At 41.9% G+C, this 20,377-nt stretch overlaps 1 protein-coding gene across 1 annotated transcript in view; it reads right to left on the bottom strand.

The window, feature by feature from the left end:
* The window catches only part of dpy (fibrillin-like protein dumpy), a 125,357-nt gene that overhangs the window by 68,515 nt on the left and 36,465 nt on the right, over positions 1–20,377 (bottom strand). Inside the window, exons 4-20 of the mRNA XM_088046342.1 lie at positions 20,020–20,124; positions 18,079–18,195; positions 14,829–14,960; positions 14,350–14,721; positions 13,787–14,029; positions 13,195–13,448; positions 9,634–9,994; positions 9,216–9,584; positions 7,789–9,165; positions 7,445–7,738; positions 4,386–7,391; positions 4,183–4,336; positions 2,703–4,135; positions 2,471–2,653; positions 1,572–2,418; positions 1,348–1,523; positions 376–1,299 (exon numbers count right to left, since the gene is read on the bottom strand). Of these exons, the coding sequence (XP_087902468.1) occupies positions 376–1,299; positions 1,348–1,523; positions 1,572–2,418; positions 2,471–2,653; positions 2,703–4,135; positions 4,183–4,336; positions 4,386–7,391; positions 7,445–7,738; positions 7,789–9,165; positions 9,216–9,584; positions 9,634–9,994; positions 13,195–13,448; positions 13,787–14,029; positions 14,350–14,721; positions 14,829–14,960; positions 18,079–18,195; positions 20,020–20,124 (10,347 nt within the window). The remainder of the gene's footprint in view (positions 1–375; positions 1,300–1,347; positions 1,524–1,571; positions 2,419–2,470; positions 2,654–2,702; positions 4,136–4,182; positions 4,337–4,385; positions 7,392–7,444; positions 7,739–7,788; positions 9,166–9,215; positions 9,585–9,633; positions 9,995–13,194; positions 13,449–13,786; positions 14,030–14,349; positions 14,722–14,828; positions 14,961–18,078; positions 18,196–20,019; positions 20,125–20,377) is intronic.

Here is a 20,377-nt window from a genome sequence, read left to right as displayed (position 1 = left end):
CACACCTATCACTGGGGACTTTTGACAATTTGTTTAGAACAATAAAATTAAGGTCCACACAAAAAAAACCAGCCCCTTATGCGAATTATTCCGAGGTACATGTTTATTTTGCCTAAACTAAAAATGGTGGATGCGCCGGGCAATAAAGATTGGTAATTTTAATTTAACTCCACATACATAAACAAAAGACGGTTTTAATTTAACAAGTCCATTGCAATGCTGTTTTGTCTTCAAATGTATGGACATTTCTAGCCCGATTTCTAACAAATATTAACAGAATAAGAAAACATAGCAAAGTAAATCAACTTTGAACTAGAACTCTATTGGCCCAAAGGTAGGAGGAGGTAAACTAAAGAATAATAACTTTGTACTCACACTCAATCGTCGGATCTCCTTTCGGCGCATCAGCAGGACAGAAGCACTGCGTCTTATTTCCATGCACAATTCTACACTGTGCCCCAATACCACACAGCTTCTTCTTGCACAAATTAACCAAATCAGTTTCACAAACACACCCTCTGTGTGGATCTCCAATACAACCAGGCAGACAAGAGCACTCATAACTTCCACTAACATCTCTACATTTCGTGTTAACTCCACAAGGATTTTTCAAACATTCTTCGTTACCTCCTTTCTTGCACTCAACCAGTGCGTTTCCGATAAAACCAGGAGGACAAGAACAGTGCGACTTTCTTTCAATAACTCTACATTGCGCGTTAACTCCACAAGCTCTCGTTTCAAGACACGGATTTTTACAAGCGCCGTTCGGACTGCAGCGTTTGTTAGATTCGCAGTCGGTGTCGAGTCTGCATTCGTATGGTTTACACTCGACTTTAGGATCGCCTTGGTATCCGTCCGGACACAAACAGACTTTCCTGCGGTCGGTGGCTTGGCAGATTGCGTTTTTCCCGCAGCTATTCGGATCTTTGCAGACATTTTGACACTTCTTATTTCTACATATCTCAGAAGAAGAACAATCGTTGTTGGAGCGACATCCAGGGAAACAAGCGCCGCGGTTACATATCTGACCACGAGCACAAGGAGCTTGCGTGGAGCACTTATTTCTGCATTTACCAGAAGTGCAAGTTTCGCCACACGAACACTCTTTGGAACTTCGACAAGATTTCGTGCAGTAACCAATTTCATCACACTCGCAGGAGCCATCACACTCCGTGGCGGCTTTAGTACAAGAAATTAGAGGGTTGCCTAAAAAGTTTGAAGGGCAGCTGCACTGAGCCACGTGGTTTTTAACTTTACAATCGGCACAGACGCCGCAAGTCGTGTTATAATCACAGGGATCTAAGAAAACTCAATTAGGAACTGTTGGAAATCGTACCGGAGACTTACTTTGACACTTGTTGTTGATGCAAGCGTGGCTTTGTGGACAGGAAGAGTCGCTTCTGCACCCGATGTCACATAAGCGGTTTTTGCAAATTTGATTGATGCTGCAGGAGTCGTCAGAGTTGCAAACTGCACGACACACTCCTCTGACGCATTTTTCGTCGGAAAGACAGTTGTGGTCACTGTAAATTCAACATTAGCTGGAGTTTAGACAGTGGGATTGGTCTTACGTTCTGCACATTTGTTGGCAGAGAGCTTCGTAGCAAACATGTCCGCTAACACACTCTGAGTCTGATCTACAGGGCTGTACTGGATATCTGCAATATTCGAGTGGATTCCCAACTAAAGGATGTGGGCAAGAGCACAACTTGTTGTGGTTAACGATGGTGCATTCGGCGTTCGTTCCACAGGCTGTGGGCGAAGCACAAATATCCACGCATTGATTAGCGACACATTTCTTCTCCGACGAGCATCCAGAGTCGCTTCTGCACCCAATGGAACAAGACAAACCTTCGCAGATCTCTCCGTTCTTACAATCATCGTCTCTTCGGCAAATTGGTTTACAAACACCAGTTGAGACATCGCATCTTTCGTTGTTGAAGCAACCGCTATCTGAAGAGCACAGAGTTCGGCAAGACTGCTCGATGCAGATGGTGCCGCGATCGCAATCTCTGTTTTGACTGCACGGTTGTGGCGGAGCTCTAACGCAACCAATTTTAGGTGTGGGATTCGGAACGAACGTCGCCCCACAAGAACACGTTGCTCTGTGGTTCGAAACGGTGCATTGAGCATTTGCCCCGCATGGATTCTCAGTACAAGGGTTCACACATTTGTTGTTTCTGCAAGACTCGCTACCGCTGCAGTCTTCGTCGTTGTGACATCCAAAGACGCACATGTTGCGGAGGCAGACGTGGCCTAAGAAACAGTCGTTGTCCACTCGACAAGTTAAGAAGCAGTTGCCTTTAAGACACTTTTCGTTGAAAGCACAGTCGTTGTCGACACTGCACTGGGGGCGGCATTGGTTGTCTTTGCAGGTGTAGCCAGGCGTGCAGTTATCCAGAGAACAAGAAACAGGCACTGAAGAGACACTCATGAGACTTTAAACTCTTTAAGTAGATGGAATACTTACATCTGTAGCACTCGATTTCTTTATTCCCGATGAAACCAGGGGGACAGGCGCATTGTGCTCTGTGGTTTTCCACACTGCACTGCGCGTTCATTCCGCAGAAAGTCCCCAAGGCACAGGGGTCAAGGCACTGGTCTTGGAAGCACATTTCAGTGGGTTGGCACTCATCATCGGTTTGACAAGGTGCTGGAAGACAAAACTGAGCGATTGTTATTTTAACACGTCAACAACTTACGTCTGCAAACGTCGCCGTAGCAATAGGTGTTGGCAGGACAGTCCAAAGTCTTCCTGCATGACACTGACTTGGGGGCGCAGCCTAAGTTGCGATTATTGGGGTTGCCTTGGTATCCATTCCTGCAGCTACAGTGACCTGCATGTTCCACCGCTATACAATCAGCGTTAGGTCCGCAAATTGTGCTTTCACAAACATCTCTGCATTTGTTAACACCGTTGCTCTTATCACATTTAGCAACACTGGGACAGTCTTTATCAGAGTTACATTCAACTGGGGTTCTGCAGCCTTCATTGTACGGATCTCCGACTAAACCTGGAGGACATCTGCATCGGAACGAGCCTCTGGAGTTGTGACAGGTGGCTTTCGGACCACAAGGCGCATCAGCACAGAAGTCGATCAAACTACATCCGGTGTTCGGATCTCCGGTGTAGCCTGGTTGACAATAACAGACTTGTTTGTGCCGCTCAGCTGAACAAAGAGCGTTTTTCCCGCACGGATTGTTCACCAAACAAGCGATTTTGCACATGTACTCGTCGCAGAGTTTGTCGTTGGAGCACTGGTCGTTAGTTTCACACTCTACTTTCAAGCAGCCTTGTCTATCATCGTTTGGATTACCCTTGTAACCAATCTTGCAGATACAGGAAGGCTCGTGGTTTTGCGAGACGCACTCTGCGTTGCGTCCACAGAGCACTCCTTCACAGACATCTATACATTCTTTCTGCCCCACGTTGTTAGACAAGCATTTTTCATTGAACGAGCAGTCATCGTTGGCCCTACATTTAAACTCTTGCGTGCAAATGTTGTTTTGGCAGAACTGGAAGTCTGGACAGGAGGTGTTCGATTTGCATGTTGGCTGACAGATTCCTTGGATGCACAACTGCTCGGAGATGCACTCTCTGGAGGACGTGCACACGGAGGTACAGATCCCGTTGTAACATTGCGACCCGGAGGGACACTGGTTGTCCACTGCGCAGTACTGTACGGCCACACACCCCAAATGCGGGTCTCCGGTGGTACCGGCTTGACAAGAACAAACTCCGACGTGGTTGTAGGCGCGACATTCTGCTTTCGGGCCACAGGCGTTGGCGACAGTGCAGGGATTAACACACACTGATTCAATGCAAGTTTTGTCTTGAGAGCAATCGTTGTTGTCGACGCATTCCAGAGGAATACAGTTGTGATTCGCGTCTTGGCGAGTCTTCGCAGGACATTTACAAGTAGCTTCGTGGTTTATAGGAATGCACTCGGCGTTTTGCCCGCAGGAGTTCGGATTTTCACAGGGATTTCGACAGAAGTTATCAATGCAAGTTGCGGAAGATGGACAATCAGTGTCTGTGAAACAATCGCCGGGTTTTCTGCAGCCGCCGGCTGTTGGGTCGCCGACCAAACCTTCGCCACAGACACAGGTGAAACCGCCATCGTTGTTAAGACATCTACAAGAAGTTATTAGAGTTATTAACACAAATTTCAACGAACTTACATTGCGGATTTGTGGCACGGGTTGGAAGTACGACATTCATCAATATCCACGCATTTGTTGTTCACTAAAGAGTACCCTTCAAAGCAGCTACAGTAAGTTTGGTGTTCTTGTACCAAACAAGTGCCTTTTCCGCAGTTGATGGCATCGCACGGATCTAAAACGACAAATTAAAATCTCGAAAAAACACCGATGGACAAACTTACTTAAACACTTGTTAATTTCTTTGTCGCAGACTTTGTCCGCGGCGCAGTCTTGATCTTCCAAACAACCAACTTTGAAACAACCCAATTTGGTATCAAAAGGATCTCCCAGATGGTTGGCGGGACAAGAACAAGCCAATTTGTGGTTGAAAACATTGCAGACTGCGTTAGGTCCGCATCGAACTTCTTCGCATGGATCTTGACACTTTCCGGTTTTGCAGACCAAATTGTCGGCACAGTCGCTGTTGCGGCTACATTGGTGAGGAAGTAGACAACCGGGTTCAATGAAAGGATCTCCCACTGTGCCTTCAGGACAAACACATCGGTACGACCCTGGCTGGTTTTGGCAGATGGCGGTACCATGACAAGGGTGGTCTTCGCATTCGTTTATATCTTCGCATCCTTGTGGAGTGCCGATGAAACCAACAGCGCACTTGCATTGTCCTTTGATGCAAACTTGCGAGGCTCTGCAGTCGGCGTCCACACCACATCCAGGCTCGCAGACTCCTCTCAGACAAACTTCTCCAGGAAGACAGTTGCTGTCTCCGTAGCAAACTTTCACGCAAACGTTGTTAGCGCATCTCTCGCCAATAGCACAGACGCTGTTTTCTTGACATTGCAACGAACACTGGTTTTTGAAGCAAACGTGGCTTTTCGGGCAGTTTCTGTCGCTCTGGCAGATTCCCGGGATGCGAATACAGCCTTCTTCAGGAGTTGGATTGCCTTCGAAGTTCTCCGGACATGTACAAGTCGTTTTGTGGTTCGCACAAGAACAAATAGCATTAGGACCGCAAGTACCTTCGAGTTTGCAGGGATCTTGGCACTTGTTGTTAACACAGGCGTGTTCAGAGGGGCAGTTTTTGTTACTCCGGCAGCCAAGGACGCACATGCCGCTGATGCAAGCATGATCTTGTTCACACTGACTGTGGCTACCACAAGGAATCATGCACATCTTTTGTATGCAGCGCTCGCCGGAAGAACAATCGGCGTTGTTTCTGCAGACTGTGCGGCATTGACCACTGAAACAAGCTTCGTTACCACAGTCAAGATCTGTCGCGCAGGTGGTCGTTGTTCGGACGCAACCATCGAGGATGCCGTGAGCTGGTACGAATTTCGCCGGACATGTGCAGACGGGGCGTCGGTTTTCAACAGCGCAAAACGCGTTGGGGCCACATTTGAACTCGTCGCATGGATTGACGCAGCGGCCATCTCGGCACGTGGCTTTCGGGGGGCAATCTTGGTCGCCTTTCGGACAGTCGCCTTTCGGTCGACAGCCTGAAGTGAAAGGATCTCCGATGGTATTCACTGGACATTTGCACGTGTGACCAACACCGGTAGATTCGCAAATTGCAGAACTGTGGCACGGATTAGGACTGCAGACTTCCAAAGGAAGACACTCCACGTCAGGAATGGGGTTGGGGTTGTACCCAGGAGGACACTGACACGTCGCTTTGTGGTTTTCAGCAATGCAAACCGCGTTGGTTCCACAAGACTCTTCATCACAGACGTCGTAACAAGTGTGCGTCATCCGGTTGCAAAGCTGTGATGGTGGACAATCAATGTTGTAGACGCAAGGAACTGATTTGCATCCAGCTTTGGGGTCTGTTGGGTCACCAATGAAAGACCCAGGAGGACATTGACATTGCGCTACGTGGTTATTAGTCACACACACTGCGTTGGGGCCACAAGAAATAAAATCACAGGCGGGTTTACACATCAAAGTTTCGCCGTGTTTCTTGCAAGTTTCGTGTTCGGAACATTGCGCGTCTGTTGTACATTGGTTCTGGACGAGGAGTTTGCATCCGTTGCGGTCTTTGGGGTTGCCGGTGTAGCCGGACAAGCACTGACATTGGCCTCTGTGGGATTCAGCAACACATGCTGCATTACTAGGACAAGTGAAATGAGAGCAAACGGGGACGCATTTCAAGATTCCTAGAGCATCAGGTTGACACGCAGCAACTGGTTGACAGTCTTGATCGGAAGTACAGTCTGGTACTGATGGTTTTTCGCAAGATGACGAAACGGGGTTCCAGATAAAATCGTCCCTACAGGCGCAAGTTGGGTGACCGATTGAATCGAGTTTACAAACTTCATTGAGTCCACAGGCTACAGTCTCACACGGGCTAACACATTTCTGGATACCATCGACATTAACAGAGCAGATGGTTCCCTGCCGACAGTCTCTATCGTGTTCACATTCTTTCTTATTGACTCTTTCTTCAGGTTGGCAACCGAGACTTAAGTCACTTGGATCGCCGTGGTAACCTGGAGCACAAATGCAAGAAGAGCGGTGGTTCTCAGAGACACAGAGAGCGTTAGGTCCACACTGAATTTTACTGCATCCATCCAAACACTTCCTCACTCCTTTCCCCAGTTGGAAACAAATCTCGCCATCATGACAGTCAAGATCGCTGTTGCAATGTCCCTCCGTGGTGCAGCCTTTGCGTAAATCGTTCGGATTTCCAACGTAACCAGGCGGACAAACGCATTGACCATCGCGGCAAGAAGCTTTCGGGCCGCATTTTACTCGTTCGCACAAGTTCTTGCATCGACCGCGTTCGCAAGAGAAGCCTGAAGGACACAAGACGCGGTCGTTACAATTGCAGTTTTTGCTATCTTTGCAGATTCCTCCTTGGACTTGGGAGCACATTACGAAGGGATTTCCGGCGTAACCTTCTTTGCAGCGACAGTCGTACCCTCCGATGGTGTTGATGCAGACGGCACTTTGGCCGCAGACGTCGTCGTTGCACTCATCGACGTCTCGACAACCAATGAAAGGATTACCAGTGAAACCAGACCGGCAGAGACATTGGATGTCGTTGTAATTCTGTCTGCACTCTGCGTTAAGTCCGCAAGTGGTGGAATCGCACATTTTTCGTTCAACCTGGGAGCATTGTTCATAGGGGTTGCCACTGGTACCGGAGTTGCAAAGGCACTGGGTGCCGCTGGGTCCGTATTCGCAGTGGGCGTTTTTGCCACAGGTTGGAACACACACCGGGCCCATGACAGCTGCAAGTTCATAGTTCAGAAAATTTTCTCAAGGAAGACCTGGGTGTACTTACGAGGCATGCAGATGAGTTCTGGAGTCCCGACGAAGTTCGCGTCACAAACGCATTGATTGGAGTTTTTATCACAATGGGCGCCAACTCCACAGATGATTCCTTCACATCGTTCTTTGCATCGTCCTCCGATGCAGACGTAGGGTTCATCGCAAGGATGCGTAGCAGAGCAGACATCAACTGAGCATCTACCACCAGGGAACGGATTGCCCATGAACCCTTCCAAGCATTTACAAGTCGGACCAGAGGATGTTGGAATGCATTGAGCTCCGGAGGCGCAGATAACACCTTCGCAAACTGAAAAGAGACCATCAGTAAAGTGTTGCAATGTGTTACTGAGGACGTACTTGAAACACATTCTCCTTGGGCGTTTTCAGCGTAACCCACGCGACATCTGCACCAAGCTGCATGGTTCTCAGGTTCACAATACGCGTTGGGTCCGCAAAGAAGAGTAGCACATGGACTAACGCAGCTGCGGTCAACACAAGCAAGAGTGTGAGCGCAGTGTTCGTTGGTTTGGCATTCGCTTTTTCCAACTCCAATATCCAGGATGCAGCCTCCTTTGTACGGATCTCCTGTCATTCCATGAGGACAGATACACTTGAAGCTTCCTTTGAGATTGAGACATTGAGCTGCGTAAGCGCATGGTGCGTCTGCACACTCATCGACATCCACGCAGCCTTGTAGAGGGTCGCCTTTGTAACCATTTTCGCACAAGCATTTTGGGGGGTCGCTGGGGGTGCATTTGGCGTTGATTCCGCAGGAGAAGCGCTCGCAGGGGCTTTTACATTTGTTGTCCAGAGGGTCGGTGAAGAAGGGTGGAGGACACACGCATTCTCCTGGTTGTACGCATCTTTCGTTAGCGGAGCATTCATTATCGTGGATACAGCGTTTCTGAGCTGGTGAGCATAACCCATTGTAAGGTTCGCCGCTGTAGCCTCGCGGACAATGACATTCGTACGAACCGATGGAGTTAAGACATTCCGCACCGTAACCACACACTTGTTTCCCTTCAACGCACTCGTTAATGTCCACGCAAGAACCGTCTTGAGCTGTTTTGAAGCCTTTAGGACACGCACAGTAGCTCACGCCTCCGGTAATTGTAATACACTCAGCTCCATTAGGACAGGACCCGTCGTTCTCGCAGCTAGCCAGGACGCAGTTGCCATCAGTGAGCTTGTAAGGTGGTTGACAACGACAATCAGGACTGTTACATTCAAGACACTCCAGGAAAGGATTCCCGTTGAAGCCTGGAGGACACTGACAGTCGTAGCTTCCGGGTAGGTTTTTACAGCCCGCGTTGACGCCACAAGCGGGTTTGTCCCGGAATTCCGTGCATTCGTCGATGTCGCGGCATTTCCCGGTGGAGTGGTCGCGTAAGTAGCCTTGGACGCAGATGCAGACACTGTCTCCGACGAAATCGTCAGTGATGCATTGCTCCCCTGGAGGACAAGGTTTGCTGTCGGAGCAGCTGAATGGAACTTCGCTTTTAGCACAGCCGGTGCGGTAAGGATCTCCGGTTGTTCCTCCAGGACATTGACACGAGAAGCTCCCGGGTTCGTTCTTGCAAATAGCGCCTAATTGACATGGGTTACCGGCGCACTCATCTATGTCCACGCAACCTAAATTGGTGCCTGTGTAACCAGTTCTGCAGATACATTTCGCTTCTTGGTTGACCAGCATGCACTGCTCGTTAGGACCACAAGTTGTAGCCTCACAAGGATCTGTAAAGTAAAAAGTTAAGATCGGACGAGTGGGCAATATTAATACGTACGTCTGCAGTCGTTTCCGACGTTGGGCTCTGGACACAAACACCGTTTCTTGTGGTCACAGATCGCATTTCCTGGACAATCAGACTCAGAGTTGCATGTTACGATCTCATTACATTTAGTTGTGGGATCGGGACTCGGAACGGTGCCTTCAGGACACTTGCAAGAGTATGAACCTGGCGTGTTTTCACAGATAGCACCAGCACCACACGTCGCTGGCTCGAAACACTCGTTGATGTCTTGGCAAAGATGCGACGGATTCCCGGTGAATCCCGGAGGACACTGACAGGCAAAAGTCCCCGGGAGGTTCGTGCAGAGTGCGTTTTCGCCACAACGTCCGCTTGGTCCGTTGACTTTGTCGCATTCGTTGATATCTAGAACGAAGAGTTAAATTGGGGTTGTGGGGTGGAATGAATGGAGTACCTATGCAACCGGCGGCGATGTCGTGGGGGTTGAAGGTCCATCCGTCTTCGCAAATACAATACGCCTCTTGTCCGTCAGGTTTACAGTAAGCATGGTCGCCACATTTTACGTCTTCGCATGGCGCCTTGCATTGCACCATGGGTGGAGCGCCGACAAACCCATTTTCGCAATCGCAGTGAAAGCTGCCCATGGTGTTGGTGCATGTGGAAAACGGTCCACATGGTTGCGCTTGACATTCGTCGATGTCAACGCAAACGGCTCCTTTCGGAACAAAGCCCTTTTGGCAAAAGCACTGGTTTTCTATGCACTCAGCGTTGTTGGTGCAGTCGAAATTGGATTTACAAAGAATGTTAACATCGATCTGAAAGAGGGTGGGCGTTTGATTGGAGAAGTTCAATAATACGGAAACGTAGAGGGGCCAACATACTTTTTTTTAAAGTCGCAAAATTCGTTTTGTTGCAAAATTTAAAATTTTAAACTATTGGACTGATTTCAAGTGACTTTGTTATGTTGCAAACTTGTTCCGAGACTTTGATCGGCCATAACTCAGTTATTTGTTGTCGAATCTGAATTTAAATTCCAGGAATCTAGGAAAAATTCTACATACACTGATGTCTAATACCTCAAGTTAACTCGAAAAAATAAGCGAGATGTCAATATTAGAAGTTTGGCATAGTTTTAGTCATGAATTTTTGCGAAAATTTGCAAATTTCGACTGTAGAAAAATCAAAGAACTATTTCTTATGTAAAAAGTCGCGAGAAAAACGATGGCGCAAACCGCATCTCAAAATCTGAAATAGTTTCCGAGATATCCAGCACGAATTGTTTCGAACCTTCAAAAATTTGGCCCTCTGGCGACCACCCGAAATTTCAACCGACCATAACTCGGTTATTTAATGACAAATATTAAAAAATTATCATGTTTTTGAATTCAGCGTGAAATTCTGCGTAAAATGAGCCCAGATTTGTTGAGTTTTCTTAATAAATGAACGAGGCATTGGCCCAAAACTGTTTTGAAAACGTCATTTTAGGGCGATTTTCAATAATGTTTCCAAAATGAAAACGACGTTTAATAGCTTTGAATTATACATCAGTCGAAAGAGGAGCTCGAAATCTATCTACTGGCTAAATTTGAGATCGATCGGACAAAAAGTTTACAAACTATAGCCAAAAATAAAAAAAATGAAAAATTTTCATCGTTTGAGTCGGAATTTTTTTTCGCCAAAAATCGACTATCAAATTTTGGGCTTTTGAGAACATTTTCTAACGTAAATTGAGCCGAGAAAAAGAATGGCGTAAACCACATTTCAATATCTCAAATAGTTTCCGAGATATTTAACTTTAAAAATTACGAAAAATGAGGAAAAATGAAAATCAATTTTCCGAAATTTTGATCGGCCATATCTCAGTTATTTGTTGTCGGATTTAAATTTAAATCAAAGATTTGGAATCTGCGTAAAATTCTGCGTACACTGATGTATAATAAGTTGAGTTTACTCTAAAAAATAAGCGAAATATCGATATCAGAATTTTGGTATAGTTTTAGTCATGAATTTTTGCGAAAATTTGCAAATTTTGACTGTAGAAAAATCAAAGAACTATTTCTTATGTAAAAAATCGCGAGAAAAACGATGGCGCAAACCGCATCTCAATATCTCAAATAGTTTCCAAGATATCGAGCACGAATTGTTTCGTACCTTCAAAAATTTGGCCCTCTGGCGACCACCCGAAATTTCAAACGGCCATAACTCGGTTATTTAATGACAAATATTAAAAAATTATTATGTTTTTGAATTCAGCGTGAAATTCTGCGTAAAATGAGACCCAAATTAGTTGAGTTTGTTTAATAAATAAATGAGGAAGGGGCCAAAACTGTATTGAAAAGACCATTTTAGGGTGAATTTCAATCAATGTTTTCAAAATGAAAACGACGATTAATGGCATTGTATTATACATCAGTCGAAAGAGGAGCTCAAAATATATCTACTGGCCAAATTTGAGATCTATCGGATAAATAGTTTACGAGTTATGGCCAAAAATAAAAAAAATGAAAAATTTTCATCGTTTGAGTCGCAATTTTTTTTCGCGAAAAATCGACTATCGAATTTTGGGCTTTTGAGAACATTTTCTAACGTAAAATGAGCCGAAAAAAAGAATGGCGCAAACCGCATCTCAATATCTCAAATAGTTTCCGAGATATTTAACTTTAAAAATTACGGAAAATGAGAAAAAATGAAAATCAACATTCCGAAACTTTAATCAGCCATAACTCGGTTGTTTGTAGTCGGATATGAATTTAAATCCTATATTTGAAATCTGCGTAAAATTCTGCGTACACTGATGTATAATAACTTAAGTTTACTTTAAAAAATAAGCGAGATATCGATATCAGAAGTTTGGCTATAGTTTTAGTCATGAATTTTTGCGAAAATTTGCAAATTTCGACTGTAGAAAAATCAAAGAACTATTTCTTATGTAAAAAATCGCGAGAAAAACGATGGCGCAAACCGCATCTCAATATCTCAAATAGTTTCCGAGATATCGAGCACGAATTGTTTCGTACCTTCAAACATTTGGCCCTCTGGCGACCACCCGAAATTTCAAACGGCCATAACTCGGTTATTTAATGACAAATATTAAAAAATTATTATGTTTTTGAATTCAGCGTGAAATTCTGCGTAAAATGAGACCCAAATTAGTTGAGTTTGTTTAATAAATAAACGAAGAATTGGACAAAACTGTTTTGAAAACATCATTTTAGGGTGAATTTCAATCAATGTTTTCAAAATGAAAACGACGATTAATGGCATTGAATTATACATCAGTCGAAAGAGGAGCTCGAAATCTATCTACTGGTCAAATTTTAGATCGATCGGACAAATAGTTTACAAGTTATGGCCAAAAATAAAAAAAATGAAAAATTTTCATCGTTTGAGTCGAAATTTTTTTTCGCGAAAAATCGACTATCGAATTTTGAGCTTTTGAAAACATTTTCTAACGTAAAATGAGCCGAAAATAAGAATGGCGCAATCCGCATCTCAATATCTCAAATAGTTTTCCGAGATATTTAACTTTAAAAATTACGAAAAATGAGAAAAATTGAAAATCAACTTTCCGAAACTTTGATCGGCGTTAACTCAGTTATCTGTTGTCGGATCTGATTTTAAATCTCAGATTTAAAATCTGCGTAAAATTCTGCGTACACTGATGTATAATAACTTAAGTTTACTCTAAAAAATAATCGAGATATCGATATCAGAAATTTGGCCATAGTTTTAGTGATGAATTTTTGCGAAAATTTGCAAATTTCGACTGTAGGAAAATCAAAGAACTATTTCTTATGTAAAAAATCGCGAGAAAAACGATGGCGCAAACCGCATCTCAAAATCTCAATTTTAAAAATTACGAAAAATGAGAAAGTTTTCATTCTTCATCGATAAAATTTGAGGAGGTCACTACTTCTTGAATAAGGTCATTCTAATGCCCTAATTTTTTTTTCTCACAGTGCGATTTAAAAAAATATATATGTTGGTCCCTCTACGCTTCCCTACAATAACTTACTTGTTCGCACGCGACTTTGGGCGATGGTCTGCCTTGGTAGCCTTGCGGGCATAAACAGTTATATCCAGGGACGGCGTTTTCGCAAATAGCGTGTGCCCCGCAAGGTCTTTCTAGAGCTTGACATTCATCAATATCGACGCATCCTTTGAAAGGATCGCCGGTGTAATCTTCTTTGCAGGAACAAGTATAGCTCCCGAGTGTGTCTTTACACAGTGCGTTTGCTCCACAGGGATTTGTTTCGCACTCGTTTATATCTGAGGATAAGTTTAAAACATTGCGAGATATTCTTTAAAAGTTTAGAAGATAACCTACAGAGGATAGACTGAAAGAAACAGAACAGGTAAAGACAAGACGAATAAAATATACAAAAGCAACCAATCTGAAATTGAAACTGGGATTAAGACACATGTACAAAAACATTGTATACAGTACAGTTAGGCGTTATAAGGAAAATAAAATCAAACTAAAGAATACGAGTACAGGTCTAGATACGATAAAATCAACTTAGAACTACGACATTCATGCCATGAAAACGAACGACTAGAAGGGTTAGAGAGCATAGCAAGGCAAAATTATAAAAATGACGACTAACTTTCACAGTATAGTTGTCCCTGCCCTGTAAAGCCCTGGGGACAAATGCATTTGTACGACCCAGGAACGTTAAGGCATTTAGCATTTATTCCACAAGCTCCAGACCTTCCACACTCATTGATATCCATGCATTCTTCCTTCGCCGAGCCTGTGTATCCTTCCGGACACAAACAGGTGTAACTTCCGTTAGTGTTGATGCACTGTGCAGTTGCAGCGCAAGGACTCGAACTGCACTCGTTAATATCTAGCGATGTTAAAGCGTTAGCATCGTTAACTTGTTAGCTCGAAGAAAGATTTTCTTAGTTCTTGTTATTTTCAATTTAGTAATAGGACTTTTACTTGATTAATCGTTTTAATGGACGTGGCTTCCAAGGCAGTTGCAGCAAAGAGTCGTGAGGCTAATTTAAGTACTGTTAACACCTCTTCAGATGAAAGTTTAAAACTGATTTTCTGCAAATACCTCGACACATTTTTGTACAAGAAAATCAGTCTTCACGTGTTTGTTTCTTAGATGATGCTCCGTATTTACATTTATGTACAAGTTTTTAGAGCTTGCTTGTGTACCTGTGCAGGAAGTCTTCGGATCTCCGATAAAACCTGGCGGACACGCGCATCTGTAGCTTCCTTCCAAGTTGGAGCAAATGGCATCTCTTCCGCAAGGGTTTGACCTCGAGCACTCGTCCATATCGCCACATCCCGTCGTGTAAGGGTCGCCGTCGAAACCTGGAGGGCAGTGGCACTGTCTACCACCCACCACATTGGTGCAGATGGCTCCAGGCCCGCAAGCGTTCGGATTTTCGCATTCGTTTTGGTCAACGCAGCCATCGAAAGGATTACCTATGAAGCCTTCCGGACACGAGCAAGTGTAGTTCCCGGGAGTGTTGTGACAAAGAGCGTTTTGTCCGCAAGCGTTCGGGTGAGCGCATTCGTCGATATCTGTTACGTGGGATTGTTTTAGTATCTGTGTCAGTGAGTGGTGTTTTACTAATGAAGTTGGTCATTGTTTCGCTTCATGCTCCCATAGAGTTACATTTTAGACTTACCAAGACATTGAACTTCTCCATCTCCTTCGAAACCGGCGTTACATTTGCAGAGGAAATGCGCCGGCAAGTTACAGCACCACGCGTTTTCCACACACCTTCCGGCAATCGCAGGGTCCTGGCATTCGTCGATGTCTGCAAGAAATTCAACGAAATTTAACGCTCTGTCATACGAGTGTGTTATAAATCCACCTTTAATGGAGATGGTAACGGTGAACCAGTTACACAATGGACATGATTGCAATCTTTACCTTTCAATAATTGTAAACGATCTGCCAATCAGTACAGAATGAATGAGATTTGGCGGCGATAATTAGAAATGACCACCAGGGACTTTGGCGAAAATGGGGTCATCGCGAAAGAGTTTGGAAGCAACCTTCGGTCATCTCATAATGCTCCACGTCAAGAGCAACGTCCGCTCGAGATCAACGAACTAACTTCGCGGCAGTAGTTGACGCGATATTTTTCATTAGCGAGGAAAACACTGATGATGGCGCCAGAGATGATAAATAACCCAAAGGAAACAATAATCGCGAAACTGTGGTTACCAACATAATTAACTATTAATGCAAAGTTAATAACACGCCTGAAGAGCCTTGGCCAAATTTTGATCAACAGTCATCAAGTCAGAGGTTAATCTTGATCTCGCGAAAAGAAACAGTAGTTACGTAAGTGTAGCAGTACAGTTAGCGCAATTGAATGAACTACATACACTTATTTTAATGATACAATCAAACGAGATGTAACTGTTCCTGTTCGCGAAGTACCTTCACTCATTAATGACAATAATTTGAAGATTTTTCCCGTTAAAGATAATAAATCGGTTTATGATTCAGTTTTTTCAAAGCTACTGGTAATTTGTGGCTTTTAAACATGCAAGCGATGTGTGGGTTTGAAGAGAAGAAATCAAAAAACACTGCCGCATTCCGTTACGTAACTTTACATTTGGTTGTACTGATTGCAATTGGTCCCCGGTCAATTCGTCCCCTGCAAATTTGTCCCTGAAAGCTTTGTTTACATGCTTTGTAATAATAAGAACCTCCACTGCACGTTTTTGCGGTCACATACAATAAAAATGTAATCCGTTTTTCATAATGTATTATATACATTGGGTCTGGCAACAATTGTAGCCACCCCTAAAATTGTCGTTAATAATAATATTTTTTTGTCATCGTGAGAGTTTAAATAACCAGTATTTTATTTTAGTAATATTGCAGGAAACTAATGCGCTTATTGAAAGTTATTTTTTAAATGTTCTCTGCATCTGATAATTAAAATGCTCTTCTTAGTATACAGTAGACTCTCGATAATTTGAAATTTAAGAGACCTGGCAAAAAGTTCAAATTATCGTGAGTTCAAAATATAGTGTGATTTGTATTGTTTCCCATTAGATTTCATAACTTTGAAAGTTTTCATTTCAAAACAGTGAAATTTTGAGGTTTTAAACTCTCCGACCTTATCATTTGTGCCAAATTACAAAAATGTAGAGTAAGAAAGACATTTTTTTAATTTTTGTGTTAATAGTGTTATTCAAATAATATAGAGAAATAGAAGAAAAAATCAAATAAGCGAAAGACAATAGTCAGAATAAACAAACCAATCATAGAAGGGATCGTTAAATCCACTTTGAAGAAATATCGTAAAACTTATGTTTTGCAAACTATGAATTCTTCTGGTGAAACAGATTTACGTTACGACAAAACTTTCAAGAACCCTTTTTTAAAAGAGTCAAAAAAATGGAAAATCTGATTTTAAAGCTGCATGAAATTTTTAAGAATCGCTTGTTTAAAAGTTTTGTTTTTCTTGTTCGCCCACTTGAGGGGCCTTCAAATTAACGAGACTTCGGAAAGGAAAAAATTCAAATTATAGTGTTGGCGGGAAAAAAGTTTCCGATTTTACTTCAAATTAACATGGGGACCAAACTACATTGAAATTTTTCAATTTATCAAGAGAAATCGAGGAGACCGGGAAAAAACTTCAAATTATTGAGAAATTCAAATTATCGAGGTTCCAATTATCGAGAATCTACTGAATTACGGATTTACTACTTTTACTTAATTTTTACTTGAGCGGACACGGACACAGTTAAAAGTTAAAAATTTATTTACAAATGTTTGTTCTTAAAAACTTTTTTTTTCGATCATTGGAAATGATTTAGAATTTTTTTCAAACAATAATAATAGTTATGTAACTCTTCGTCAGAGTCTTATTAATTTGTAATGCGTCTTTATCGGGTGCTAATACTGCAATTTTTTTAATGTTTTCTCTATAAATGTTTTTTTTTACCAGTGACAATTTTTTTAAATTAATTTTTTTTTAATTGTAATAAAACGAATTTTCTTAGCATGTAGCTACATTGTGTTACAGGTATGAATTTTAAGTAAAATTATGTAAATCACATTCTTTAATTATTATCAAAGATCCCACCGGGACGAATTAAACTGGGGAAAAATTGAGGCCGAATTGACCCGGGGACGAATTGTCAGGAACAAACTGTTCGTATGCCGGTTGTATTGAGACGTTTGCTCGTTTCTTTGGATTGAGATCCTCTGGAGCAATTAATTTGTTATTAAGCTTCAACGCTTTATTTTAATGCTTTCCGCGAGGTTGTAACTTGAGAAAAAGCAGTTTTACGAGGATTTTGAACTACAAGGAAACGCCTATGGCACCACAATCAATGCAAATATGTGTACCAGCGCACAATTTTCGTAATAACATCTTCATCGATTACCGAAAATTCCAGGAATTATCCGGAGTCCCGTTAATCGCATGATTTATTAATTCGATCGATTGTATCGCGCCCATATTGGTTGCGGATGTGTTTTGGCAAAGTTCAATGACCAACGGATGTTGGAGAAGAACCAATCGATTCTCGATCATTTGAATACAGCGAGAATCGACTTGTACGGCGTTGTCATGAATGCCACCATCAAGACCTCTATTAATTTCCAGCGACGACTTGAAGATTCGAGATATCCATTCTGGGGGTAAGAATTTGAATGTAAAGAGTTTAGCGAGCAACTAACTGAAAGCGAAGCATTCTTGGGCGCTAACTACGTAGCGAGCGGCCGTGAGGAAGGTCGTGACTGCGATATTGAAGATTATATGCCATGTTATATACCTTCATAAAATTCACTAGCTGGTTTTCATTTCACGACCAATGGAGGTAACAGTAAAACGGACGCCGCTGGGCGAAAGGGATTCATTTGATGTTGATTTATGATTGCTAGAAATGTTAATGACTGGAACTTACCTTCACAATGAAAACCGTCGCCGTGGTAGCCGGGAAAACATGTGCAGGAGAAGCTGCCCAGCGTGTTCGTACAATGGGAGAAGACGTCGCACGGACGGTATTTGCACTCGTTTTCGTCTGCAAAAAGTCTCATTAGAACGCGCTAATTGTCTTCGCGACGTCTTAAAATCTCACAATCTGTGACTATTTAAGCATGAAAATTAACCTTCAATTGGGTTTTAAAGATCAACAGTCTGATTCAACCAGCAATTGGCCATTCACCGTGGAGAATTTACTAATTCCACTTTTGATTCGACTGTATCTGATTGCCCAAATTCCTCCTTTCGTGCCAGGAAGAAGCAAGTTTACATTCTTTTCAATCAATTCTGTGATGTTTGTTATTTTTATTGGAGAGGCTACAAATTATCATGCAGGAAAAACCGTTGAGCTCTTGTGTGGTTCTCGAAATAAAACGGTTCAACTTGATTTCCATTCAGAATTTAAATGTAATCTGACGTCATTTTCTGTTGCCAAGTCCGAACAGACTTCAATTTACATAATTTTTAAAAATGTAGACCAAGAAAGAAAGATAATTGTTAAAAATTTCGTTTTTCAAAGACCCAAAAATTTGTACTGTTTAGTGATTCCGTAATTCTGACAGTTTTGATTATAAGATAGCAAAATTTTGAGGTGTTACTCTTTTCAATTTTTCTATCAACTGTGGTAAAGAACAACAGCGTGGAGTCAAAATGCCAATTTTTAGAATTTTTTGTTTTGGAACGACCCAAATTTTGTATTGATTTACATTAAATTTCGTAATTCTGACAGTTTCCACCTCAAGACATCAAAATTTGGAGGTTTTATTCTTTTCGATTTGTTTATCAACTATGCTAGAGTACAAAAATGTAGAGTCAGAAAGAAAATTTTTATTTTAAGAACGACCCAAAATTTTGTATTGTTTTCCATTACAATTCATAACTTTGGAAGTTTTCATCTCAAGACAGTGAAATTTAAAGATTTTATACATTTTGACTTGCTTATTAACTGGACTAAATCATAAAAATGTAGAGCAAAAAAGAAAATTGTTAAAATTTTCGTTTCCGGGAAGACCCAAAAATTTGTATTGTTTTTTACTATATTCCGTAATTCTGACAGTTTTCATCGCAAGACAGCAAAATTTTGAGATTATATTCTTTTTGATTTGTTTATCAACTAAGCTAGAGTACAAAACTGTAGAGTAAGAAAGAAAATTTTTGTTTTGAGAACGACCCAAAATTTTTGTACTGTTTTTCATTAAATTTCAGTTTGGAAGTTTTCCTCTCAAAACAGTAAAATTTGGAGGTTTTACACTCTCCGACTTTTTTATCATTTGTGCTAAATTACAAAAATGTAGAGTAAAAAAGAAAATTTTTAAAAATTCGTTTTAGAACGACCAAAAATTTTTAATGTTGTCCATTACATTCCGTAATTTAAGCAGTTTTAATCCAAAAACCTTACAATCTTTATCATTTACTACTCTATTCGACTGGTTTATCAAGTGTGCTAAATTACAAAAATTTAGAGCACGAAATAAAAATTTTTCAATTTTTTTTAGGGTTTTTCAAAAATTTGCATTGTTTTTCATAAAATTTCGTAACGGGAAGTTTTCATCCTAAAACAATAACATTTGGAGCTTTTACTCCTTTCGAATTGTTTATCAACTGTACTAAATTACAAAAATTTATTATAATAATTATTATGCAGGATAAACCGTTGAGCTCTTGTGTGGTTCTCGAAATAAAACTGTTCAACTTGATTTTCATTCAGAATTTAAATGAAACCTGACGTCACTTTCTGTTGCCAGGTCCGAACAGACTCCAATTTACATAATTCTGTTTGTCTGAAGTCGTAAAACCGTAAGAGATAAATTTTTTTGAGCTTACATCAGCGCTTTCTAACTGTTCTTTGCAAATTTGATCTTACCAGGAACTTCACAGTTGCACCCGCCATATCCGTCGTTGCAGTGGCATTGACCATCGAGACAAGCTCCGTTTTGGCAGAAGGATCCGTCGTCTTTGTGACAGTCATCTGTAAGAAAAAATCCGGTTAAAGCTCGTCGAAGAGTGTAATTTACAACAGAGACAACGGCGTTGCAGCGAGAGGTTAAAAGGCAGAAAATTTAAAAGAATGAAACAAAAGGAACCCTCTCTCAGGTCGGATCGAGAGATACATTAAATTAGAAAAATCAAAGAGAATAGCTCACGATCTCGAAACGTGAATATTCTCGTTGTAGTACGGATTCCCCGTAATGTAAATAAACAAGATGGTTAATGAGATAGGT

The sequence above is a fragment of the Gnatocerus cornutus genome, chromosome 9 (genome assembly GCF_029298725.1).
Source record: "Gnatocerus cornutus isolate USDA-ARS CGAHR chromosome 9, icGnaCorn1.1, whole genome shotgun sequence".
Lineage (NCBI taxonomy): Eukaryota > Metazoa > Arthropoda > Insecta > Coleoptera > Tenebrionidae > Gnatocerus > Gnatocerus cornutus.
This window is presented reverse-complemented; position numbering and strand designations above follow the sequence as displayed.